The sequence below is a fragment of the Onychomys torridus genome, chromosome 5, assembly GCF_903995425.1.
Source record: "Onychomys torridus chromosome 5, mOncTor1.1, whole genome shotgun sequence".
NCBI classification, from domain to species: domain Eukaryota; kingdom Metazoa; phylum Chordata; class Mammalia; order Rodentia; family Cricetidae; genus Onychomys; species Onychomys torridus.
The window spans coordinates 120,124,072-120,147,671 of record NC_050447.1 but is presented as its reverse complement, the minus strand read 5'-3'; the positions used below and the strand labels follow the sequence as shown (position 1 = coordinate 120,147,671).

Sequence of the window (23,600 nt, the reverse complement as noted above, 5' to 3'; positions counted from 1 at the left end):
TCTCCTGCGACTCCAGCTCCAAGGGATCTGATGGCCTCTTCTGGCCTCTGCAGGCACCGGCACACATGTGGCATGCACAGACACATAGCACATAAATAAAAATAAATATTTTTTAAGGAAATAAAGAATAGAAGTCTGATAGTGTTATATGTGGGGGGTCAGTGTGGATAATATTCCTTACCCTGGGAGATTCTGAACATTGGCCTAAAAATTATGTAGTCTTTCTTGCCATATGGCATGTTGCTCAAATTTGCTGAAGCCATGTGTTCTCAGGCATTTGTTGATACCTCACAACCTGGAAGAAAAGGTGTCCAGCTGACTCCCACTCTCCTCACTTTGTTCATGCTGTGTGAGGGTAGAGGAGTGCCTTCGGGCTGAGGGCTGAGTCGCAGGCCAGTAGCCATATTTGATTCTGGTCCCATCATGGGGGTTGATGTGCTCAGAGGTCAGAGTGGTTAATTTCACATTGCTTAAGGAAAGCAAGAAGAGGAAGACGACAGAGCCTGTGTCCCCCAAAATTAATGTGCTAAAAGCCAATGTTTGCCAAACTAGAACCAAATTGTCAGCAGACTGGCACAATATGAATTTGTCTTAACATATTTAGGCCTCAGTATTTGACCATTGAAGTGCTCTCCTAGTAACTACTTGGAGGAAGCCCGGGCTCTCGGAGTCAGGCTTCTTGGGCTCAATGGAAGGCAGTCCTTCACTATCAGGAATCGGAGGATGAATCGAGACTTCCAGCAAGTTCTGTGCATTCAGAAAACAGCTGATAATTGTAAGCCATTATGTAAAGCTGTAAACGTTCTTTGTGTGGTCATCAGGAGCATTAATGGATGGCTGTTTAAACATCATTAAAGTAGACATGTATTGCACATGATGTCTGCCGTCCCAAAACCCACTAACCAAATGAAAAACTGGAGCACAAACTCTTTCCAGGATTTATTTTTTTCTTACTTTATAAATTGTCTTGTGCACATGGCCAGTTTTTTTAGTGACTCATCTTCACCAAGTGGTTCCTGAGCTCTTGAAGCTTTCTTAAAATCAGCAAATTTTCATTACATTTGTAATTGAGAGAGACAGAGAGTGATAGACACACACACACACACACACACAGAGAGAGAGAGAGAGAGAGAGAGAGAGAGAGAGAGAGAGAGAGAGAGAGAGAGAAGTTCAGAGGGCAGCTTGCTAGAGTCAACTGTCAACTTGCTCCTTCCACTATGTGAGTCCTGGGTTGTCAGCCTTGGCAGCAAGCACCTTTATCTGCTGAGCTATCTCAGTGGCCCAGAAACTCTTTTGCATTTGTTTTAATTAAAGTATATCATCACAAAGACATCCAATTGACATAAACCAGCTTGGAAGCCAATCCAACTCGCCCTCTATAAAACATGCCTCAACCGGTGGAGGCTGGGGGATTTTGCCTGCCTGATCCTGTGTCAGTTCAGGTCACTGATGTTAGTGAACCCCCAAACAGACACGGACGGTTCAATTCAGGAATATTTAGTTAGTGAAGATGCCCAATACATAAACGAGCAAGCTAATCTTAGGAACTTTTAAAACGTAGATACATATGTATATTTACACATATAGCATATATTTATTATACATGTGGTTTTGGTTTTTTCCTTACATTTAATGCCTACCCCACCCTCAGCTCCCTTTTTCATTTTGGGACAGGGTCTTGTGTATCCTGGGTTGACTGTGTTTGAAGCTGAGGATGACCTTGAACTTTTAATCATCTTGCGCCCACCTCCAAGTGCTGGAATGATAACCACACACTACCACGACAGGGTTGGCCTGCACTGGTGCTGGGACCCGGGGCTTTGTGCACACTAGCCATACAGTGTACTGACTGAGCTGCAACCATCCTGCAGATGTCCTTTTGAGTCCTACCCCAGCCCGCCTCTTTCACGATCTCCTCTTTCTGACCACATCAATTCCTTAGAGTATTTGTTGGCACCCAGAAACGCTACTTAACTTCATTGTGTTTGGAGGGCAGATACCAGTAACTGTGCTTAGAAAATACAGTCCATATGCTGCTAAACCCTTTACATGTAGGAGGGGATGTAATAACAAGAACATGCAATAAGATAGGAAATACTATTGTCCGAATTTTCGCAGATGAGAAAATCAAGGGTTCAGGAAGGTCCTGCTACCTTTTAGAAGTGAAAATAGTGACCAGTGTAGACTGAGTCAAAACCAGTGCTGCATGCTAGTGATGCATGCAGATTCGACTCCTCTCCTGGACACCTCTCATCTCCCTCAACCCTTAGAGGAGTTTTGTTAAGTCCTGGTGTGGAGCCTCGCTGGGAGTGCTAGTAATCATATCCTCCCTCCAAGCAAGTGTTGTCCAAAGTCCTGAGCCCGTGTGCTTGGCTGAGCTGTGTTTGAACGTTTCCTCAAGAGCTGTGAACGCCATAGCCATGAGTTCTAGAAGAGACAGTAGGCCTAAGTCTGCTACCTTATTGGAGAGAGCAGTTGTAAACCGCTTTCAGAGCCAGGGGACACTTCTTCGTCAGCAGCCGTCTGTGTGGAGTCGGGCTTCCCAGTTGAGCGAACAAGCTGTTTTCTTTTTTTCATCCTTGGCACCAGTGGCCGGGGAGGAGTTCTCTTGCCCCCTCCCTGTGAGTCAGCTACTTTATCCAGCATCAAAAAAGGAGCCCAGCTCAGGCTCAGCCCCAGCAGTGTCCCAGGGTTGGAAACATTGTCTGGGTAAGTCACTCCCTGCTCGGTACAAGTGACTCTTCCCCAGGCTGCAATGCTGATAGCACTTGGAAGCCGCGGTGGAAAATGCCCTGTGGTTTACTTTCAGCTCATGGCCCAGTTTCTCGAGTCCCCTTCACCAGGTCCCTTCATGGTAAACTTCTGAAGTTGATTCAGAGTTAAATTTTGCACCTCCAAGTTGAGTCTTAAAGTCTTTGTTCCTTTATCTGAACTGTAGTTTGGATTCGTTAACTTAAATATGGCCTGCAGTCTCTGAATGTGAGAAATTTTGTGAGCTCCACACACCAAAGGCCTTTGAGGAAGGAATTTGCTTAAACCCCATCCAAATAAGGCCTTTTTTTTTTCTCCCTTTGAGGTATGCAAGCAAGACCTGTCTGTTCTTGTACCATCCAGGTGCTCTGATTTGGAGCTGGGCCCCTGCCAAGTCCAGACTCATCAAAATGACCATGGCTGTCAGCCCTGTGTAGAGGGGAAAGCACCTTCATAAAGAATGACGCCGGGGAATTGCCGCTTACAAATACACAGCCAAGCTCCCCGACTCCAACTCCAAAGGGAGAAGAAGGGGCTTGCGGGATGAATTAGATTTGGGGCTGTGTTTGTATTGGTTAGCCGCCATGGGCATAGGGAACCTGAGGCCCAGGCTTTGGAGGCCCCAGTTCATGACTGATGTCCCCATTGCTTTGGAGAAAGACCACATATAATGGCAGAACTGTAAGGTAGAATAAAACCTCTTACCTCAAGGCCAAGAAGTAAAGAGGGACAACCTGAGGTTCCAAATCCTCTTCAAGGAACCCCCTTTAGGTTCCTACCCTCTAAAGAGTCTACCATCTCCCAACAGTACTACCCTGGACAACAGTCTTTAACTCGTGGCCTTTAGGGCATTGAAGATGTCAGCTATAGAATCACTGTTCCCATCTTAGATGGTCTTCCTTATAGAAGGAGATTCTATTTGTGTGTTGAGTGTGCTGTGCCCTGCTTACAAGTTTGATGACTGTGATGTGTCTGTGTGTGCTTCTTAAAATGTGGATTAGAAACATGGGTCATACCCTCTCTTTTCAGTCTCCTGCTTTCTAGGCCCCAGCCCATCATGTTCTGTCCTGTGTATCATCAGTGGGCAGATGTTGGGCATGGGACTACTATAGCTCTTTCCCTTGTTCCCTGTTCTCTCCTATCAGGACCCTGCTGTGTAAAGACTAGGATCCTTGCCTGGTGACTGGGAGGCCATTGCTGCTGTTCCCATGGGGTCAGGTGATGCCGGCATATGGAGACCTAGTGGTGTTGGCTGTTCAAAGATCTGTATCATACGTGACTCAGGGTTGGGTGACTCAGACTGTGACTCTGCTTGCAGAAATCCCACACTGGGGCTCCTGTTACCGCTCTGACATTGTGTTACAGGTTTCCCTGGGCATGCCCGTGTTTTATAACTTGTCCACATGGTGAGAGGAGGTCCGATTATAAGCCCTGAAGGAAATTGGCATCGTTGTCGTGCTTATTAACAGTGAGGTCAGACACGGCATGCCCTGCAGACTCACCACACCAAGCATGTGGAGCTGACGTCTCCAGAGACACCTCCTCCCTGGCACTGGTTCTGCTAAGAAGTCACAGGCCTCTTGGGTTTGACAGTCTTGTGGCTTTGCTCTGTTGGTCTGGGTTGGGAACAAATACCCATAGATCCTCCTGTTTCCCACAGGACTTCTGCACCTCCCTGTAGGATTTCCCCTAGAAAAACAGCACTCCATTCTGCTTGAGTGTAAACTGTAAACTGTAATTGGGGAACATTCAGGGTGGGGATATTGCATCTTTTACGAGATCTGCCCAGGCAGGATTTGTGTTCCCTGATTCCCACCATGCAGCATAAACAGCTGCTTTTTTTTTTTTTTTTTTTTTTTTTTTAATGAGCCAATGTTCAAAAAGCAATGGGTAAGTCATTTTTTTCCTGTGCTGAAAGAGAATGTTAGGTTCAAAAAATATGGAAGTAAACAAAACAAAACAATTTTTTTTTAAGTTAAAAAGCCTCGCAGCTGGGGATGTAGCTGAGTGGTAGAGCGCTTGCTTACCAAGCATGTGATCCCGCATTCAGTCCCCAGTACTGTAAAGGGGGAAAAGGCCTTCATTCATGTGGGCCCCATGGGTGGTTGTGTGTGTGTTTGGGATGGATACAGGGAGGACTTTGATGATTTGGTTAACGGTTTGGATCTTGGCCACTTCCACAGCGATTTGTCCTGTATAGTGGTTCCCTGAAGGGTACTGAACAAAAGAATTGGTTGAGCATAGCTGTAGCCCAGGGTTCATGTGTTCACGCAGCCCCAGGGTGGAAAAATAATGAGAAGTCCGTAGAATTGGTCCCATTCACCGTTTTTTTACTGATGCTATTTGTTAGATTGTGTTCTTTCCCCTTGCAACTTTCTATCCTGTACCCTATGCCTTAGTGCTCTGACCTAAATTAAGATGTCTGTTTTCTTTTGTCTTCCCCAGGTGTGTGTATGTGAGTGCACATGCACATACACCCACACCCTCTACCTGCCTCCCACCACTCACTCTTAAATGTGAGAAACACTCCCCTTACATTATCAGTGCCACACCAGGGGACCCTGAAGAAAGCTAGAAAAAAAAATGGCAATGGATGATTCCTTTCTAAGGACTGCTGTCTTACCTTCTGTTCTCTCTCCCTCAACACTAGGATGCCTCCCAAAACTCTTGCAAAGATGGAAGGAAAGGTGATCAACTGATGCTTCCTTCTTTCTACCAAGCTATTGATGTGATGATAAATCATTATAGAAAAATGACTAGGGGCTGGAGAGATGGCTCAGTGGTTAAGAGCACTTGACTGCTCTTCCAGAGGTCCTGAGTTCAATTCCCAGCAACCACATGGCGGCTCACAACCGTCTGTAATGAGATCAGATTCCTTCTTCTGGTGTACATGAAGACAGAGCACTCATATACATAAAATAAATGAATAAATAAATAAATCTTTAAAAAAAAATTTTTTTAAAGAAAAACGACTAAAATACATCCCAGGCTTTGCACTGACCAAGCCCTGTGGCAGGAGCCTCTGTAACCCATCCTGACATCCGCGCATCCCAGAGTCACTCAGCTGATGGGAGGCAGTGCTCACTCACAACTAAAACAAAAAAAAATGTGAGTGGACACTTGTATAATCTGGATGTGGAAACTGTGAGCAAAATAACATAAAGGAAAGAGAAAAGATTTTGGCATTAGGAATTTTGTTTTTAGAGCTGGCACGGTACACGCCTTTAGTGTACCCAGCACGCAGAAGGTAGAGGCAGGCAGATCTCTAAATTCAAGGTCTTTGAGTTCAAGGCCAGCCTGATCCACAGAGTGAGTTCCGGGACAGCCAGCATCTATCATCAAGCATAATAGCCTAGAAAATGTAACTGTCTTCTAAAACCATATGAATATACTCAGTGGAACTCAGGCTGGGTAATATTTCCCATGCATGTTTATTGTTACGATGCCTAAGAAATGACTGCGTCAGTAAAGAAGTAATTTTTATTTTTGAAGTTTCATTTATGATCATGTGTGTGATGTATGCCTTTAATGTGCCAGAGAACAATTTTCTGAAGTTGGTTTTCTACTTCCACTCTTACATGGGTTACGGGGATTGAACTCAGGTCACCAGGCTTGTGTGTCAATCAATCACCTTTACCCACCGAGCCTGATTTGCAAGTTCTTAAATAAAAATGGCTCAAATAGTCCAAACATATTCTACTGACCTATCTGTTCACACCCATCTGCTTGTTTGCCAGAGGCAGACTCTCAGTCTTTAGGACTTACTGAAACAGTCATACTTTGGCCAAAGTATAAATGGAAACAATCAATTACTTCTTTTTAAGCTTAAAGAACAACCTTTCAGGGACGTAATTATCACTGATTAGGGAAGGAAAGGAGCCTCGGTTAGAAATACGTAAGTCTGAGAGCAGCTGTATCAACAGGGACAATTCAGCAAACATGAATGCCTGCTGCATGCCTTATGCTTGGGGGAGTTGCAGCAGACTCATCATCATGGTTTGATAGTTGAAGCTAGAATGACAGACAGACAAACAGACAACTGTGGGATTACCTATGAAGGTTTATAACACCATGGAGACCAAGGATGAGAACCACTGACCGGCAACTCATCAGTGACCCACAGCACAAGTTCCTGACTATGGCTGAATATCCAGCTGCACTTCCCAGCAGTAAGGTCTTGCTAGATGGCAGGCTTTCAGACCCCAGTCACCTGTCATCATATGTATACCTGCTCTGTGTACTGTGAGGATCCACCGACGGAAACCTGTAGCGTGTGACTACAGATAAGACCCTGGATGGGGAGTCCTTCTCTTCCTTCTTCTCAGAAACATAAATACAAGGTAGATTCGTCATGTATTATGTAGTATTTCCTGGAGTTTGGGCATAGCATAAACTAAAATTCATTTTTTGTTTGTTTGTTTGCTATTGTTATTATTGTTGTTACTGCTATTGTTGCTTTTAAGGCAGGGTCTCAGGTATCCCACATTGGCCTTAAACTTGTTTTGTAGCCAGAGATGACCCTGAACTCCTAGTCTGCCTCCCTCCACCACTCAAGAGCTCAGGTTCCAGACAGGTGCCAAGTGAATTTACTCTTGAGGTAATAGAGGGGTAAGATCAGAAGTTCAAGGCCACCTTGCATCAAAAAATAAAACAATAAATAAATAGCAAAATAAAACAAAATAGTTCTTGCATCTTTATATACCAGGGAATCCTTTGATTATTTTTCATGTGATTTTAGCATACATAACCTGATTTGTTGGATGTTTTTTCCAACTGATTAGCTTTGATTTCTATTCCAGCCAAGGAAAAGATGTTATGTTACTTGCCCTTGAAAGCAATACAGAGACTCCTCCCATGTCCAGCCTGTCCAGGGTCAAGAGCAAAATTTGGAAATCCTACATTACACTACCTGATCCTGGAAGAGATTTAAAGTGCTGGTTTATTAATAACTTAGAGATGCTGTTCTCTGAGTCCTTTTCTCAGCTCAAACTCGGTCTCAATCTGTTTTGTGCTGTTCTAAGGGAATCCCTGAATCTGGGTAATTTATAAACAACAGATCTAAGAAGTTCCAGATTGAGGGGTGGCGCCTGCAGAGGGTCTGCTTGCTGCAGAAGGCACCAGGCGGTCAGGGAACGAGAGGCGCTGTACAAGTACTTCTTTGTCAGGACTGCCTGCCCACAAATAATGACATAGAGACCTGTTATTAATTAGGAAAGCTCGGCCTTAGCTTAGGCTTGTTCCTAACTAGTTCTTATAACTTAAATTAACCCATATTTTTTAATCCTCATTTTCCCACATGGCTTGTTACCTCATCTCTGTACAGCCCATCCTGTTTCCTCCACATCTGACTGGCGACTCCGCCTTTCTTCCTCCCAGAGTTCTCTCTGCTCAGAAGTCCTGCCTGTACTCTTTTGCCTAGCTATTGGCCATTCATCTTTTTATTACACCCATCACAGCAATACATCTTCCTTCACACAGTGTACAAATATCCCACAACAAAGGGCCATCCTTGGCTCGCTCACAAACTCACTCCTGTGATCACATTACCCCATTCATGAAAGCAGAGCCCTGGTGACCTGCCTAGTCTTCTCTTAAAGGGCTCACGTCTTGACACGCTTGCTCTGGGGATTGAATTTCCAACCAGGGAACATTGGTGGACACATTCAAGCCTCCCACTTGCTTGTTGTTTGAGCAAACCTAACAGAAAGTCACTTGAGGGGAAAAGTGTTTAATTTGGCTTGCAGTTTAGAGGACTACCTCCCATCATGGTGGCAGGAGGTATGGGGATGCTGGTCACATTGTATCTGAAGTCAGGGAGCTGATAGAAATGAGCACTGTGCACAGCTTGCTTTCTTTTTACTCAGCCCAGGAGATGGTGCTGCCCACACTCAAGGTGGATCTTTCCTCCTCAGCTAAACTTCTGGAAATACCCTTAAAGGCATGCCTAGAGGTTTTTCCATGGTGACTCTAAATCCAATCAAATTAACAACGAAGATAAACCAATACAGTATTCTTGTTTTGTTTTGCTCACCCCCCCCCCCCCCCCCCCCCCCCCCACCCCTGTCAGAAGAATTGAAGTTGTGAGTTATGGCCAGGTAGCTAGAGCTCCTGGCCTGCCTGTCTCCTACCCCTCCCTAGGGTTGGTTAATCATCATGGAAGAGCAGACAGGATTGATGTGGTCAGCTACTTGGGCTGAGAAGCTTTGGAGTAGGCTTGACTCTGGCCAAGGACCACAGGCAGTTCTAGCAAGCACAGCTGAGCTTACCCTGAATCCTCCCTAGACCAGGCTCAGCTCCAGACTAAGGCCTGCCCTGCCCTTTGGAGTGGAGCCCGGAGAGCATATAGAATAAGGGAGGCCCTTTGAAAAAAGTAGGAGCAGATCCTGGTGTATATGAAGGGAGCCCAAGAGCCTGTAGCAGACTGTGACGTAAGAGCAGGGCTTGGAGTGTGTCATAGACCATGGTACCGGCAGCACCTTCCTGTTGGAGGGCTTGTACACACACACTTCACAACACACTGTGTTTTAGAAAAGGCTGTTACAGTTCTATTTGCTTTAAAAAAAAAATCTCTGTGTTCTCTCAACATGTTTTGAGTAAGCTGTATACTAAACAGTAGGTATTAGAAATGGAGAAGTAAGACAATGTAAACTTGGAATCTTTTTTCTGATTCTTGTTGCAAACTTTGACATCCCACCTTCTCTTTCTCATTCTGGGTGTCTCATGCATTATGATGCAGATGACACTTTACATTCTATTTAACTACTGTGACATGGCTTTCCCTATTCAATATTGCTTCTTAATATTACAATTGCAGAAGGAAGTATTTTTTAATTTTTAAATGTATTATTTTTAATTCTGAAATGTGTACATTTAAGACATCCGCTCCCATACTAGTAATGGGTGTTTAACTTGACGCATGGTGAACAATGTGCAGACCATCCAGGGTCATGTGGGGGGTGGGGATGTCACTCAGATAGAGGCTCACAGTGGGCCAGACTGGAGCCTTATTCCCTTCCAACGTCAGGTTTTCTTTCAGAATGGCCACTTGAAATTTTCTCAACAGCGGCTTATAAATGATGTCTTTCTCTACAACTCAGCAATATTTGATGTTGCCAGAATTTCACTTTTTGGCAGCTTAGTGGTTGAAGCATCAGCTTTTATCCCGTGTTGACAGTCTTTGAGGAATCTTGTCCTGCGGTCTTGACATACAGTAAGGCAGTGCTAAAATCCTATCCAACTTCCCATGAAAAAGAAATACACAACCAGTAATAACTTGCAGTTTGTTATTTTTGAATATGAGATTTTCAAATATACTGAAAGACAAAGTGATTAAACTGACTCATTCTTTCAACAAATATTTATTAAGCATTTTATACAAGACACTAGGATTACAAAGATAAAAATATTGTCATCTCTGACATCAGGGTGCTCTCATGCCAGAGCTGGAAACAGTCCCTAAATCAGTAGTACCTGTAGATGCTCTGAGAGCAAATGTTCTAGAATGTTCTAGAAACCATAGGAGTATGGCATAAGGAAGTGTAATGTAATTCTCTTTGTTGTTGGGAAGTTAACGTCAGGAAGTCAACATGCCATCTCGAATGTTTAATAAACATGCCGTAATACACTCTGTCCCACTCCACCTTAGAGTAGTTCATGGGAGAAGCCCCAGGAGCTATGGCAAGGATTAATGAGAGAGAACTGGTCTTTGTCCTCATGTGAGAACACACATGAAGTGGGCCTGTGAATCTACTAATGACAACGTCTTAGTTCCTTTTCCTGATGCTCTGATACAGTCCCCTGGTCAAAGCAGTTTGGGGAAGCAGGGGTTTCTCCCAGCTCCCAGTTCCAGAGGAACTCCATCATCACAGCAGGGAGAGCATGGCAGCAGGGGCGTGAGGCCCCAGACCACATCTTGCTGGCATTCGGGAAGGAGAGAATAATGAGTGGTTATGCTTACCTCGCTTTCTCCTTTTTATTCAGTCCAGGATGAATACCAGCTCATGGGATGCTACTGCCCACATTTAAGGTCCACCCCAGGTTAACTTAAGCTAGACAGTCCCTCAGAGGCATGCACAGTGGCTTGCTGTCTAGCGGATTCTAGATCCTGTCATAGAGACTGACAATCAGTATTAACCATCACTCACGCCCACTGGTGAGCAGTTTCTCAGCAGTTGATTGTGCAGGCACCTTGCACGGTGAAGAAGTGGACATAGGAAATGTATGCCATGGTTCTCACTATTTGGAAACTGAGTCCAGGTGGGGAGACAAGGCAGTTCCTATTGAATAACATTTAGATGGGATTTCTAAGCAAAGGAAACCAAGTTTGACAGTGCTTTTATCCAGCCTGCTGACAAGGAGTGGAAACTTTAACCCCAGAGAAATGTCAGAGGACGCAGTATGGAATCATGACTTTAGCCAGGTATTCAGCTATAATTTAGGAGCAAAACTGATATTGCGAGCCAGGTGTGGTTATCCATGCCTGACATCTGAGCTACTGAGCAGGCTGGGGTAGGAGGGGCACTGGGACTTGTGAGTTTGAGATGAACCTGGGCAGCATAGCAAGACCCTATCTGCATGAAGCTGCATTTGTTCAGCCCTTAGATGTAGCTGTAGAGTAAGCATTGTGTACACCTTTCAATTTTGAGAGGAGAGCATGAGAGAAGGTTGCACTAGCACATATCTAGAGGGCTGGAGAAGTGACCCAACTGTTAGGAGCACTTGCTGCTCTTGCAGAAGACCCAGGTTCGGTCCCCAGCACCCACATGGTGACTCACAACTGTCTGTAACTTCAGTTCCAGGGGATCCAACACCCTCTTCTGGCTGCTGAGGGCACTGCACATGTGGTATACATATATATGCAAGCTAAATGCTCATACACATAAAATACATCTCTTTAAAAAACACACACACACATCTCAACACAAATCACCTTTTTTAATTTTACTTTTAAATATCTGTTTGGGGGCTAGGTAAGTTGTTCAGCAGTTAAGAGGGCTTGCTGCTCTTAAGACGATACATCACGTGGCTCACAAGTGCATGAAACTCCAGCTTCAGGGAGTCGGATCCCCTCTCCTGGCTTGTGTAGGTACCCACACATGCACGTCAAACTAATAAATCTTAAATGTTTGTCTTCTTTTCTAGGTCAAGAAGTCGTTTTCAAGTGCCTCGGGGAAGGAATTCTTGAGAAAGCCTTTCAGGGATACAATGCTTGTATTTTTGCATATGGCCAGACAGGTAAGATGTTACCTTTATTGCAGTCGATGATATGAAACAAGTGTTTGAAAGGATGTAGGTCAGTGGATGAGTGCTCTCCTAACACATGCAAAATCCTAGATTTAATCCCTAGCACTTAATAAAATTAATGAATTAATGTTTCCTTCTCTTTGTTTTTTGGTTTGTTTATGGTAGTAGGGATTGAATCCAGGACTTCCTGTGTGCCAAGCATGAATTGTGTTCCACTGACTCATGCAATCAAAAGTATCCCACTTTTTGAAAATTCACCATTTCTGGTAATTGCCTGATTTCAGTGTTAGTGAGTGTAGCTAGTTCCAAACCATTAAGTGTCATTTTCCTAAATTATAGTTTTAACCCACATTTGAACTGGAAAGCTAATCACCAGTGTCTCAGTGTAAATGTTTTAGTAGAATCAATACAAAAATTTTTAGAAGCCTCCCTCAACCGTGAGACTTCCACATTTCTGACTACAGAAATGATGGTGGGTTCTAATGAGGCAGGGGGAGCAATTGGTCTCGATGTGCAGATCCAAAATACAGTTATGATCCAGCTATTATCACTCTGAGCTATTGCTCCTTCAAAGTGGAAATAAATAATAATTCTTAATAACACTTCCTCCTACCCCATCACACTACAGCTACAAGAATCCAGAAAGAGAATGCAGATAATGTAGTATGTGATAAGTCCAACAGTGACAGCCTGTTCATGTTGCTTAGTGTACAGCTGGGATTTTGCTGTGTGTGCAATGTTGGATCCCCATAAACCTTTACCAGAACTAAGAAAATCACTCATCTTGTAGAAGGCTTGCCTTATAGGCTTGTGGACTTCACATTAATCACCAGAACCCGTGTAGAAAAGCTGGGCATGACGGCATGCACTTGCAATCCAGAGGCAGTGGCAGATAGATTTCTAGAGTTTGATGGCCAGTCAGTCTTGTTGTATGCCTGGCAAGCTCTGGGGCCAGAGAGAGACCGTGCCTCAAATAACAAGGATGACAGGAAAGGAATGACACCCAAAGGTGACCTCTGCTCTCTACACACACAGGCGCTTTCCATACTACCTCATGGAAGGTGGGACTTTATCAGGCTTGCTCTCCAAGGGTCCATTGGTAGTGGTTGCATTCCTGGGCACTCATTCGTACACAATGGATCATACCAACCTTTTGAAAACAGACCAGAGGTTCTAGTGCAAAGGAGAAAAGAGTAACTGAGTAAACATTGTTTAGGGATCTGGGTTTGAGGTCAAGCTGACTCCATTTTTTCTATATGGCTTTTGCTGTTGAACAAAAGCACCTTGTGTTACTGAAGCATTCAGCTTGCTTTTTCTCCTACCCTTCATCTCTCTGCTCGCTCTTTTCCAGGCTCCGGAAAGTCCTTCTCCATGATGGGCCATGCTGAGCAGCTGGGCCTTATCCCAAGGCTCTGCTGTGCTCTGTTTAAAAGGATCTCCCTGGAGCAAAGTGAGTCACAGACCTTTAAAGTCGAAGTATCATATATGGAAATTTATAATGAGAAGGTCCGGGACCTCTTGGACCCCAAAGGGTAAGTGGGTGCTTGAAATAAAGCTTGAAAATCAATAGAATAGAGTTAATGACCTTAAAATTAAAATTGCAAGGGTGTGTACATATTTGAGCCATTGGTCAATGCTCTGATGTCAGTTCGTGTACTGAAGTGAGGAGTTTCCCAAAACTTTCACTGTCAGTTGTATGCAGTTTATGCTAAACTGTGTGTAAAGTTAGTCACATTGCCGTGTCAAAAGATTTTTTAATACTGGTATCATTTTTTGTCACCAGGGACAATTCACTAAAATTAAATTACAGGAGCTGGAGAGATGGTTCAGTGGTTAAGAGCACTGGCTGCTCTTCCAGAGGGCCCGGGTTCCAGTCCCAGCACCCACAAGGTGGCTAATAGTTGTCTATAATTGCAATCCCAAGGGATCTGTTGCCCTTTTCTGGCATCTGTGAGTACTGCACACATATGATGCATAGACATGCATTCGGGAGAAACACTCATACACATAAAATAAATGAAATAAATATGAATTACAGAGTTGAGTGATGTGGTACATGCCTATAATCCCAGCACTCAGAGGCTGAAGCAGGAGGATTACTGCCTGTTTGAGGCTGTCCTGGGCTGCATAGTGAGTTCCAGGCCAGAGTTATGTAGTAAGACCCTGTCTCAAAGGAACAACAGAAAATTGTGCTACTAATTACACATTGGTCCTTACATTCATGATGGAAAATGGCAACTCTGAATTGGAAATAAAGCTGTGGGAGGATTGTAGCTACTGCTCTTCCCCTGGTTATGTGTTGGGAGCATGTAGGGAGCTCCTTAAGAGTCTTGACTGGCTTGAGCTCCCACACTCATTCCAAACAATTTAGGAGATGCCAGTGGAACCCAGGCATCTGCATCTTTCAAAAACTAGGTGATGCTGGCTATGGTGGCACATGCCTTTAATGCCAGCACTGGGGAGGCAGAGGCGGGCAGGTCTCTGAGTTTGGAGCCAGCTGGTCTACAGAGCAAGTTTTAGGACAGCCAGGGCTACACAGAGAAACCGTATTTTGAAAAATCTAAGCAAACAAAACAAAACAAAAAACTAGGTGATTAAAAACTAGATGAGTTTGATTCCAGGTAAAAGTTTGCTTTGATTTAAAAGTAATAGATTGTTGGGAAAAAATATAGAAAGGGCATATGTATCTTATGAACTATAAGAAATGAAGCTGACATTTAATCATACCACTCAAAAATAACCTTAGTTAACACCTGAGTATGTCTCCCTGCTGTGCTTCAGATCTGTGCCATGTGTGGATATGCTCCCATCCTCAAGAATTTCACAAATGGCAGTCCAGTGTTGTGACTTTCCTATGTAACCTGATGACCACATCCCCATATTAAATACGTTTTGGTTGTTTTAGCAGCTCTGTGATCTCTAACATTCCTGCCCACTTCCCACTGCTGTGGCTCCAAATGACAGTCAGAGTTTTAACAATAATATTATAGACATCAAGAATGTCCCCTGGTCATCAAAAAGTTTGTGTTTACTTGAAAGAACCACTAACTGCTTATACATGAGAATGTTTGTGAGGTCAAAGAATAACAAAATCAACCTCTGCCTACTGGTCACTTGTCTTAGAAAATAGAACCTGACCAGGAATTCCTAATCTTCCTTTATGTCCCTCTAGACTCCTACTCTTTTCCCCACTGATCCACAAGGTAAATGCTATTAGGAATTTTATATGTACCATTCTCTTTCTCTTCCATAGCGTTTATCCATGATTTTGTACAATTTTAACTTTTTATAAACTGCACCAGCATATATCCATTTCATTCATTTTTCTATATAGGACAATAATGTGATAGTTTTTACTGTTTTTACTACTGTTTAACATCCATTGCATGATCAAGCAGTTTGTCCCTTTTCTCGTCACTTGCGTGGATCATATTTCCTCGGGATAGTGCTGCTCTGAGCATCCATACGCAGGCCTCCTGGCACATAGATACAGGAGTTTCTAGAGGATTCATCTGCTGATAGGACTTCGAGTCACAAGATAAGGAGGCACCTGTTTCACTTAATAGAGCACCAACAGTGTGCAGGAATTCCAGATATCAGCATAAGGGCCCCTTGATAGTATGCTAGGTTACTTCTTGCTATTAAGCTGCAGTACAGCATCTGGTTGGTAAGGAGAATGAGCCCACTTCTGGGCTGTATACATCACAGTAGCTATCTTGAAGATCAGATTGGTTGGTCTCTGAGTCCAGCAGAGTTGCTATAGTTACCTCGAATTCTCATCCTTAAAAGTGAGATTAAAAGGGATAGCTGAAAAATGCGTCAGAAACTTTGCCAAGACTTTCAGAAGCACCAGGGATCTCCCACATCTGAGAGACGCCAAGCATTAACTCTTTGAAAGACGGTTAAATACCCCATGCCATGGAAAAGACGGCACCTGCACTGCAGGAAAAATCTAATAGCTTTACATTTTAAATCTCATTTGTCTGATAAACGTCTCAAATGGATCCCAAATCAGAGGTAACCATTTAAAATTCTCAAGAGCCCTAAAGGGGCAGTGAGATGCCTCATGGGATTTGCTGCTGGACCCAATGATGTGAATTTGTTCCCAGGGTCCCATGTGGTAAAAGGGGAGAACCTCCTTTTCTGACATCTATATGTGTACCATCTCAGACACATGAGTGCCCACACAGACAGAGACACATACACACACATACATTAATTAGCGCCCCAACGTTGCCATCAGCAGAGCCAGTTCAAATATCAGACATCAGTGGCTATAACTGTATTATTACCGGATTTTCTGTATAAAATTGCCAACATATGGCCAACATAAATCAGCGAAACTTGAAAAAGTAAATGAAAGTTAAAAATATTTTATTGTTGTTCAGTATTTACTCAAAAATTTTAACCTTAAGAGAGAGAAAAAAACATGGAGCTGGATGGGTGGGGAGGAGTTAGGAAGAGAGGGGGAGGGAGAAGAATATGATCTAAGTGTTTTATTTAGAATTCTCAAGAGAATAAATAGGGACATTATCAAAAAGAATTTAAGATGTTCTTGATGAAGAACATATGACTTACCCATCTCCTCACACAGGGGAGCCCAGCCTAGGTTTAGCTGCTCTGACTTTTCTTGGGATGAGAGAGAGAGAGACATTTTAAAATAGTATCTATGTTTGAAATCAGAGTCGAATGCGTTTCTCACATTGCTGTTTTGTTAGTCCATGTAAAGTGACTATTAGAATACCTTCTAATCACTGAAAACCTTTTTGAAACTGTAATCTGAATTTCCAAATGCTTAGGAGACAGCGAGTGTGTAAGAGTCATTCAGTCGGGTTCTTCTCCCCTCCAGGAGCAGGCAGTCTCTTAAAGTCCGAGAACACAAGGTCCTGGGGCCATATGTAGATGGTCTGTCACAGCTGGCTGTCACCAGCTTTGAGGTAAGAGTCAGAGTTGTCATTAAGGCGGGAAGTCAGAATAGGCAAGCCTGTTTTTGTATGGATATGTGATGGCATAGTGATGCCATTCACGATCTCAGGGTACAGACTAGCACACCCAGGGAGGCATGTCCTTCAGTCACACTTCCGGATGCCTGTTGTAAAGAGTTCACAATGAGGCCACAACATCCAGTGACCTCAGGTTACTGAGTGTTTCCCCTCTTGCCTCTGTTGAAACATCTCCCCAAGGTGGTCATTGATATCCTTCTGAAGAAATCTGGTAGTCTGTGCAGTATTTGGCAATTAACTAATCTACTTCTTGTAGGCAGACCCTGCTTTGATTTCTAACACTCTTCACCCTGCTGGCGCCTGCTTTTCTGAATCACTCCTTTACCCAGGAATTGATCTGTGTTCCTCCCTGTCCTTGACCTTCAAACCAGACGTAACGCTCTGCTATGATTTCTGTAGTCATTACCTTGAAGTCCTACAGCACAGACTACTAGTTCTTTTGCTGAAGAATGCTGAGGAATAAGAGCATGAATAAATAAACAAGCCCCTCTATTTGCTTACAATACATAAGAGATGTAGGAGACCCAGTGTCATCTGAGACTTAGAAAAGCTAAGATGAAGATAGGATCAGCATCCAGCTATTTAAACAAAAACATATTGTATTTCTCATGTTAGATTTGGACTTATTCATTGCTTTAAATGCACTGAGGTTCTGATGAGAATAAACAGCCTTTCTGACTCAAAGGTGCCCAGTCAGCACTTTGACTAAGCCCATTTTCCAGCTAATGGTGAGGGAGCTCAGTCCCTGTCATCTTGTCACATATGACTAACAGCCAGGAAACTCCATCTGCATCTACTGCTACCTCTCCCTAGATACGGGGAATCTTACTTAGGTGACCTCCGTGAACTTCAGCGGCTTGGTGTGTGGAGAGTTTCTTCCATAGCATTCATTCAGCAAATGTTTTCTAAGCGCCCACAGGCTCCAGGTGTACTAGGAATGAGGCTACCAAGATAACTGAGAAAGTCCCCTGCTCTTGCAGATGCAGGGGACAGGCAGCCATGCCTGGTGACAGGTATAGGAGAGTTGGAATTAAATGAGGTAACTACTGTTCTTGAATATGTGTAGTGCTCAGTAAGGGTCTGCTCTTCTGGAACGTACGAAGGAGCGAGTGGGATGTTAGGGCAAGAAGTGAGCTAGGGCAGAGGAGGAGGAAGACTCTGTGTGGGGAGGAGGCACAAGCCGTGCTATGTGGAAAAGAGCCTGGCTGTTTCTGTGGAAGGGGATGGCAGAGGCATGGGATCATACTGAGCACACCCCTAGGGTACAGGGTGTACCTCTGTGTTTTCTCATAGTGCTTTCTTGGTCTTTGCCTTTAGGACATCGAGTCATTGATGTCTGAGGGAAATAAGTCTCGGACGGTCGCTGCAACCAACATGAATGAAGAGAGCAGCCGCTCCCACGCTGTGTTCAACATCATCATCACACAGACGCTGTATGACCTGCAGTCTGGGGTGAGGGATGAGGCAGAACCTTCCAAAGTTGGGGAGCTCAGAGTGTAAACAGGGGACGTGTTTCATGACTGGATTCAGAAGCTGAGAACTGAGTGTTATCGTCTTACCATTTGTGTTACTTAATTCACCTAAGTTGTTAGGCTTTCCTTTCATACTGGCGTTTTTTAATTGGTGTTTTTAGGACTGGGGATATTGTTCAGTTGGTAGACTGCTTGCCTAGCATGCATAAAGCCCCGGGTTCGATTCTCCAGTGCTGCATAAAACCTAGAAGTTCAAGGCCATCCTCCACTTCTTGAGACTCTGTCTGGAAAAAAAAAAAAGTAGATTTTGTGTGTAAATATCCTAACTAGCATGATGACATCTCCATAAAACTTCTAAATATGTGTTCTTTCTTACTAAAATTTCCCTAAAAAATTATCAAGTCTATTTCATGGCTACTGAGGGATGCTAAAAAAAAAAAAACAAAAAAAAAACTACAACATTCAATCTAAAACCCACATCTCAAAAAGGTAGAATTTGACCTGAATGCAAAGGAGCTTCATGTGCTCATGTTTCCTCCAAGGTGAATAGAACCTCTAACTTGCGACTGCCCTGGAAGTCTGGAAACTTTCTCCCCATCTGCAGAGCAGAATGTTAGAGTTCTGCACTGTTTTAAATTTTGACTTAGGGGCTCAGAAGATGGCTTAGTGGGTAAAGCCCATGCCATACATACATGGAGGCCAGAGTTTGGATCCCCGTAACCCACATCAAGTCAAATGTGGTGGTGCACATCTGTAATCCCAGCAGTGAAGTGAGAGGAGAGAGCAGAGATAGAAGAATCCCAGAAGCCTGTGGACCAGCAAGCCTGAACCACTGAGGCTAACAAGGGAGAGCCTGCTTCAACAAGGTGGAATACACATGTGCCATTACAAACATGCAAAGTCAAAAGATTTAAGGTTTGCTTTCCTAGGAAGTGATTTGCTGGCCAACCTAACTGTGATTAGTATCCTGAGCGCTTTGTGGTGTTGTGGACCATAGTGTTGATCCATATGTCAATATCCATGTGACTTTGCTCCATGGCTGTTTCTCTCTTATTTCCTGCCATTAGAACTCGGGGGAGAAAGTGAGCAAGGTGAGCCTGGTAGACCTGGCGGGGAGCGAGAGAGTGTCGAAGACAGGTGCCGCAGGCGAGCGGCTGAAAGAAGGCAGCAACATTAACAAGTAAGGTGACTGGAGCAACCCGGGTGCCTTTGGGTCTGTTTGCTTTGACTTTGGGGGACGCGTTGCCTGATGAGGATCCAGTGGTTCTAATGCAAGGTGGCTTAAAGTTTGTAGCTTTGGTAAGCCAGATGGACAAGCGGCAATCTGCCATCATTCCAGTGCATGACATGTATTGAAGTCAAGTCATGTGGTGTAGCCCAGCCCCCACCCCCCTGCCAAGTGGTACAATGCCTGTGTGTATTATCATCATGTGGACAGCTGGGCCCCAGCTCAGGGTGGCTATGGTAATCCTTACTCTTATTGTCTCTTTGATTGTAACTGGCTAAAGTGACTGAAGGGGGGGGACAGTATATGTGGGCTCACAGTTAAAAGGCCATCATGGAGGAAAGCATGGAGACAGGAGCAGTCAGTCCCCTGGCTGTGACAGTGGGAGCTGGCTTTCTTCAGAATGGGTGGATCAGGAAGCAAAGAGTGGGCCAGAGGCAGGACACTGCCATAAACTCCCCAGGAGTCCACCTAAAGCTTCCACAACCTCCACACACAGCACCACCAGTTGGGGACCAAATGTGGAAGCACATTCAAGCCCTCCTAGGGGTTCAGCTCAGGATCTTTCAGGTTTTCTGGGACAATGTGTAGATGTTGAGTAGATGATGACAACCCACAGCTCACTAGAGGGAGGCATCCAATACTTGGCGGTGTGCTGGGCTGTTAAGCTGGCATGCTGGTTGGGGCAGGTGTGTTCACTGTTCTTGACTCAGTGTTTCCACCTGAGGATAGCTCTTTTTCTGGTGTTTTGTTTTGTTTTTTGTTTTGTTTTCCAAGACAAGATTTCTTTATATAACAATTCTGGCTGTCCTGGAACTCTATCTATAGACCAGGCTGGCCCCAAACTCACAGAGATCCACCTGCCTCTGCCCTTGCTGTGATTAAAGGCATGAGCCACCACCACTACCTGGCCCAACTGAGGATAGTTTTATCTGGAGCTAGCCCCACTGTAAGTCAGGGAGAACTTGCAATACAGTATTGGATAAACCTCAAGCCACAGTGTTGTAGGGGAGATCATGTCACAGAAAAGCCTGCCTTAGAGTCCTTTGTAAAGCTGATGCTGTTTACCTATGAGTGATGTAGATGAGTCTAATGGTTACTGAGTAAATCCCATCCTGGAGTCTGTGTGTGTGTGTGTGTGTGTGTGTGTGTGTGTGTTGCTTTGCAAAGTCTGAGAGAGAGCATAGTGGTGGGAGATGGGTTGGAGTTTTCTAGAGAAACAAGGAACCTAGGAAGGAAGGACTCTGCCGGATCTTGATAGCTCCTGAATACAGAAGCTCCTGAAGACTCTTTGCTCTCCAAATTGAGAAGGAAGAGGTTTTTGTATCCAAAAGTATGTTCAAGACCAGGCTGCCCAAGGTTCATCCTGCATCCACTATTTAATAGATGTGTGTATCGTGGGCAAATGACTTAGCCAGTCTGCCCCATTTTCCTCATCTAAAAAGGGGAGATTGAAGAGTAACTGCTTCCTCAGATTGCCAAAAATGAAACACTGTCATGTATTTAGAACAATGCCTGGTGTGTGGTTTGTACTGAATAAATACTAATTACATCAGTACTGCTTTTCTAATTAGCATAATTGCTATTATTATTCCAAGTCCTACAGAAAATAGTTTATAGTTGTTACCTCTTTGTGTTGATTAATTGTAATTTGAGGTCTTGTCTTGAACAGAATGTGACAAGCGGAAATATATTCAGGAGCATGTTCGTGCAGCTTGACATTTTAACATCATATTGGCACAGAAAGTTAGAAAATGATATGTGAGGCATCACCCCCATTATCAGATGACACAGCTGCACACGCTGGGAAAGTCTCTCCTTTTTAGGGGGTTCACCTCCCAGTTATCCTATCTGGGGCTCTGAGAAGGCGGGGCTTTGTTATGTTCCATGACAAGGCATCACAGGAGGCTGGGATGGACCAGCAGCTCTTCTTCCTAAGATCCCAGAAAAGGGTAAGAAAACAGACAGGAGGATGGTGTGTGTGTGTGTGTGTGTGTGTGTGTGTGTGTGTGTGTGTGTGTGTGTTTGTGTGTGTGTGTTTGTGTGTGTGTGTGTGTGTGTGTGTTCTTGCAAGTTATTTATTTCTAATGGCATTGTAGGCCTTCCTGCTGCTGTGTGAGGTGGGACCTCTGTGTTCAGTGTTCCTTGTAGCTTTCTGAGTGCGTTCACTTGTGCCCTTTTGTAGAGGGCACAGAACTCGTCACTTTGTGTCTGTTGATACAACAGGTGGTTTAAAGACTCATAAACTGATGTTCGGAAATCTTGTCAAATGAAAGCCCATCAAATATGAGTTATGCATGGTTGCTGTGCCGTCCCTACAGTGGGTGCTGGGAATGCAGAAGGACCTGACACACTGTGATAGTGAGGACAATACCAAATAGCTCCACACTGTCGATTCCAAAACTTGTGGGGATGGTACAAGGCAAAGGGATTTGGTGGGTGTAATTAGGGTCATGTCTTTGAGATGTAGAGATTATCCAGGCAGACCCTGTAAGGCTGCTTACAAATGAAAGAGGGAAGCAGGTGAGCCGGAGACACAGCAAGTGGAACGAGAGGCGTGACTTTGTCTCTGCTTGAAGATGGAGGAAGGGACCGTGAGTCAGGAATGAGGGTGGCCTAGAGAAGGCAGGAGAAAATAGAGCATGGAGGCTTCCTAGAGCCTCCCCCCCCCCCAAGGAATGCAGACCCAGCAACACCTTGGCATTAGTCCAGTGGTAGGCAGTCTGGGTTTCTGACCTCCAGAGCTGTAAGATTATAAAGCAGTGTGGATTTAAGGCATGACGTCTACAGTAACATGTGACAACAGGATGGTGACCTTTGAGGGAGCCTCTGGGTCAGGAGAGGAAGAGCATCACCACCCCGGAAGCAGAAGGCACAGGGTTTTCTTGACTAGGCCAAATCAAGATCACTCCACTCTCATGATGTAGCCTCCAGACTATCGCTCTAGACTGTTCCTGCATCAGTCATCTTTATTTCCTGACATAATGGATATTTTCATATTTATTAATAGAGACTGTCCAAGATCCCTCTAGGGGTCCTGTAGTGTATAATGTAACAAATACAAAATTCGGAAAGACTCTGAATTTCAAGACACACATGCACTCCAGGATCTCAGATGAGAGATACAAACTTGAACTTTGCAGACCCATTTTAGCAAGTGTGTGATGATTAGGCGTTGACTAGAACATGGGCTAAGTACGTTGCATCCCTGGCCTTGGGAGATAGAGCGGGAATAGCTTTGGAGCTGATGTGCTGGTATGTGAAGAACAGTGAGAAGCCAGCAGAGGTGAATGACAGTGGGGTCGGGAGTGGGGTCAAAATGGGCTTCCCAGAGGAGTCCCTGCAATTTCCTGGTTATCCAGACCAGCTCTGTGGCCTTCTCTCGGTTTCCTGCACTGTAAAACGTGACTAAGGAAGCTGTCAGACATTCACATTTACTGTGAACACTCGGCCAGCGGTTTTTTGTACTTAGTACAATGGCTGGTACACAGGAAGCTGAGTATGTGCTAACAATGTTTAATAAGATGAAACTGTTCATAGTCCCACAAATGGCTTTCTAAGCCTGATGATCAGTGACCAGCCGGATGCTAAAGCTAAAAAAATTGCTGATGTGCTTCCTAAATGCACTCTCAGCCTCCCGGCCGGGCTTCTTCACACACAGCATTAATAATCCTCTTAAGCGGGCCTGTCAGCAGCTTCATGGGGACTTCAGCATCTAACGGGCTGCAGATACAGGGACTTCACCTCGCCCAAAGCTCTTAAGTGCTTTAAAGTTTGAAGAATCAAGGCACCAAAGGCAGCATGTGGCTGCCCTGCCCAGGAATGAACGGGATGTAGTTCATCTATAGACATTATTCCCGGGGATCCAGGGTGAGAAGTTGTCCATCAGAATGCCAGGCTGCAACT

The 23,600-nt window shown here is 44.4% G+C and overlaps 1 protein-coding gene across 1 annotated transcript in view; it reads left to right on the top strand.

The window, feature by feature from the left end:
* The window catches only part of Kif13a (kinesin family member 13A), a 185,282-nt gene that overhangs the window by 89,955 nt on the left and 71,727 nt on the right, over positions 1-23,600 (top strand). Inside the window, 5 exon segments of the mRNA XM_036186987.1 lie at positions 11,893-11,985; positions 13,346-13,526; positions 16,844-16,931; positions 18,315-18,449; positions 19,537-19,649. Of these exon segments, the coding sequence (XP_036042880.1) occupies positions 11,893-11,985; positions 13,346-13,526; positions 16,844-16,931; positions 18,315-18,449; positions 19,537-19,649 (610 nt within the window).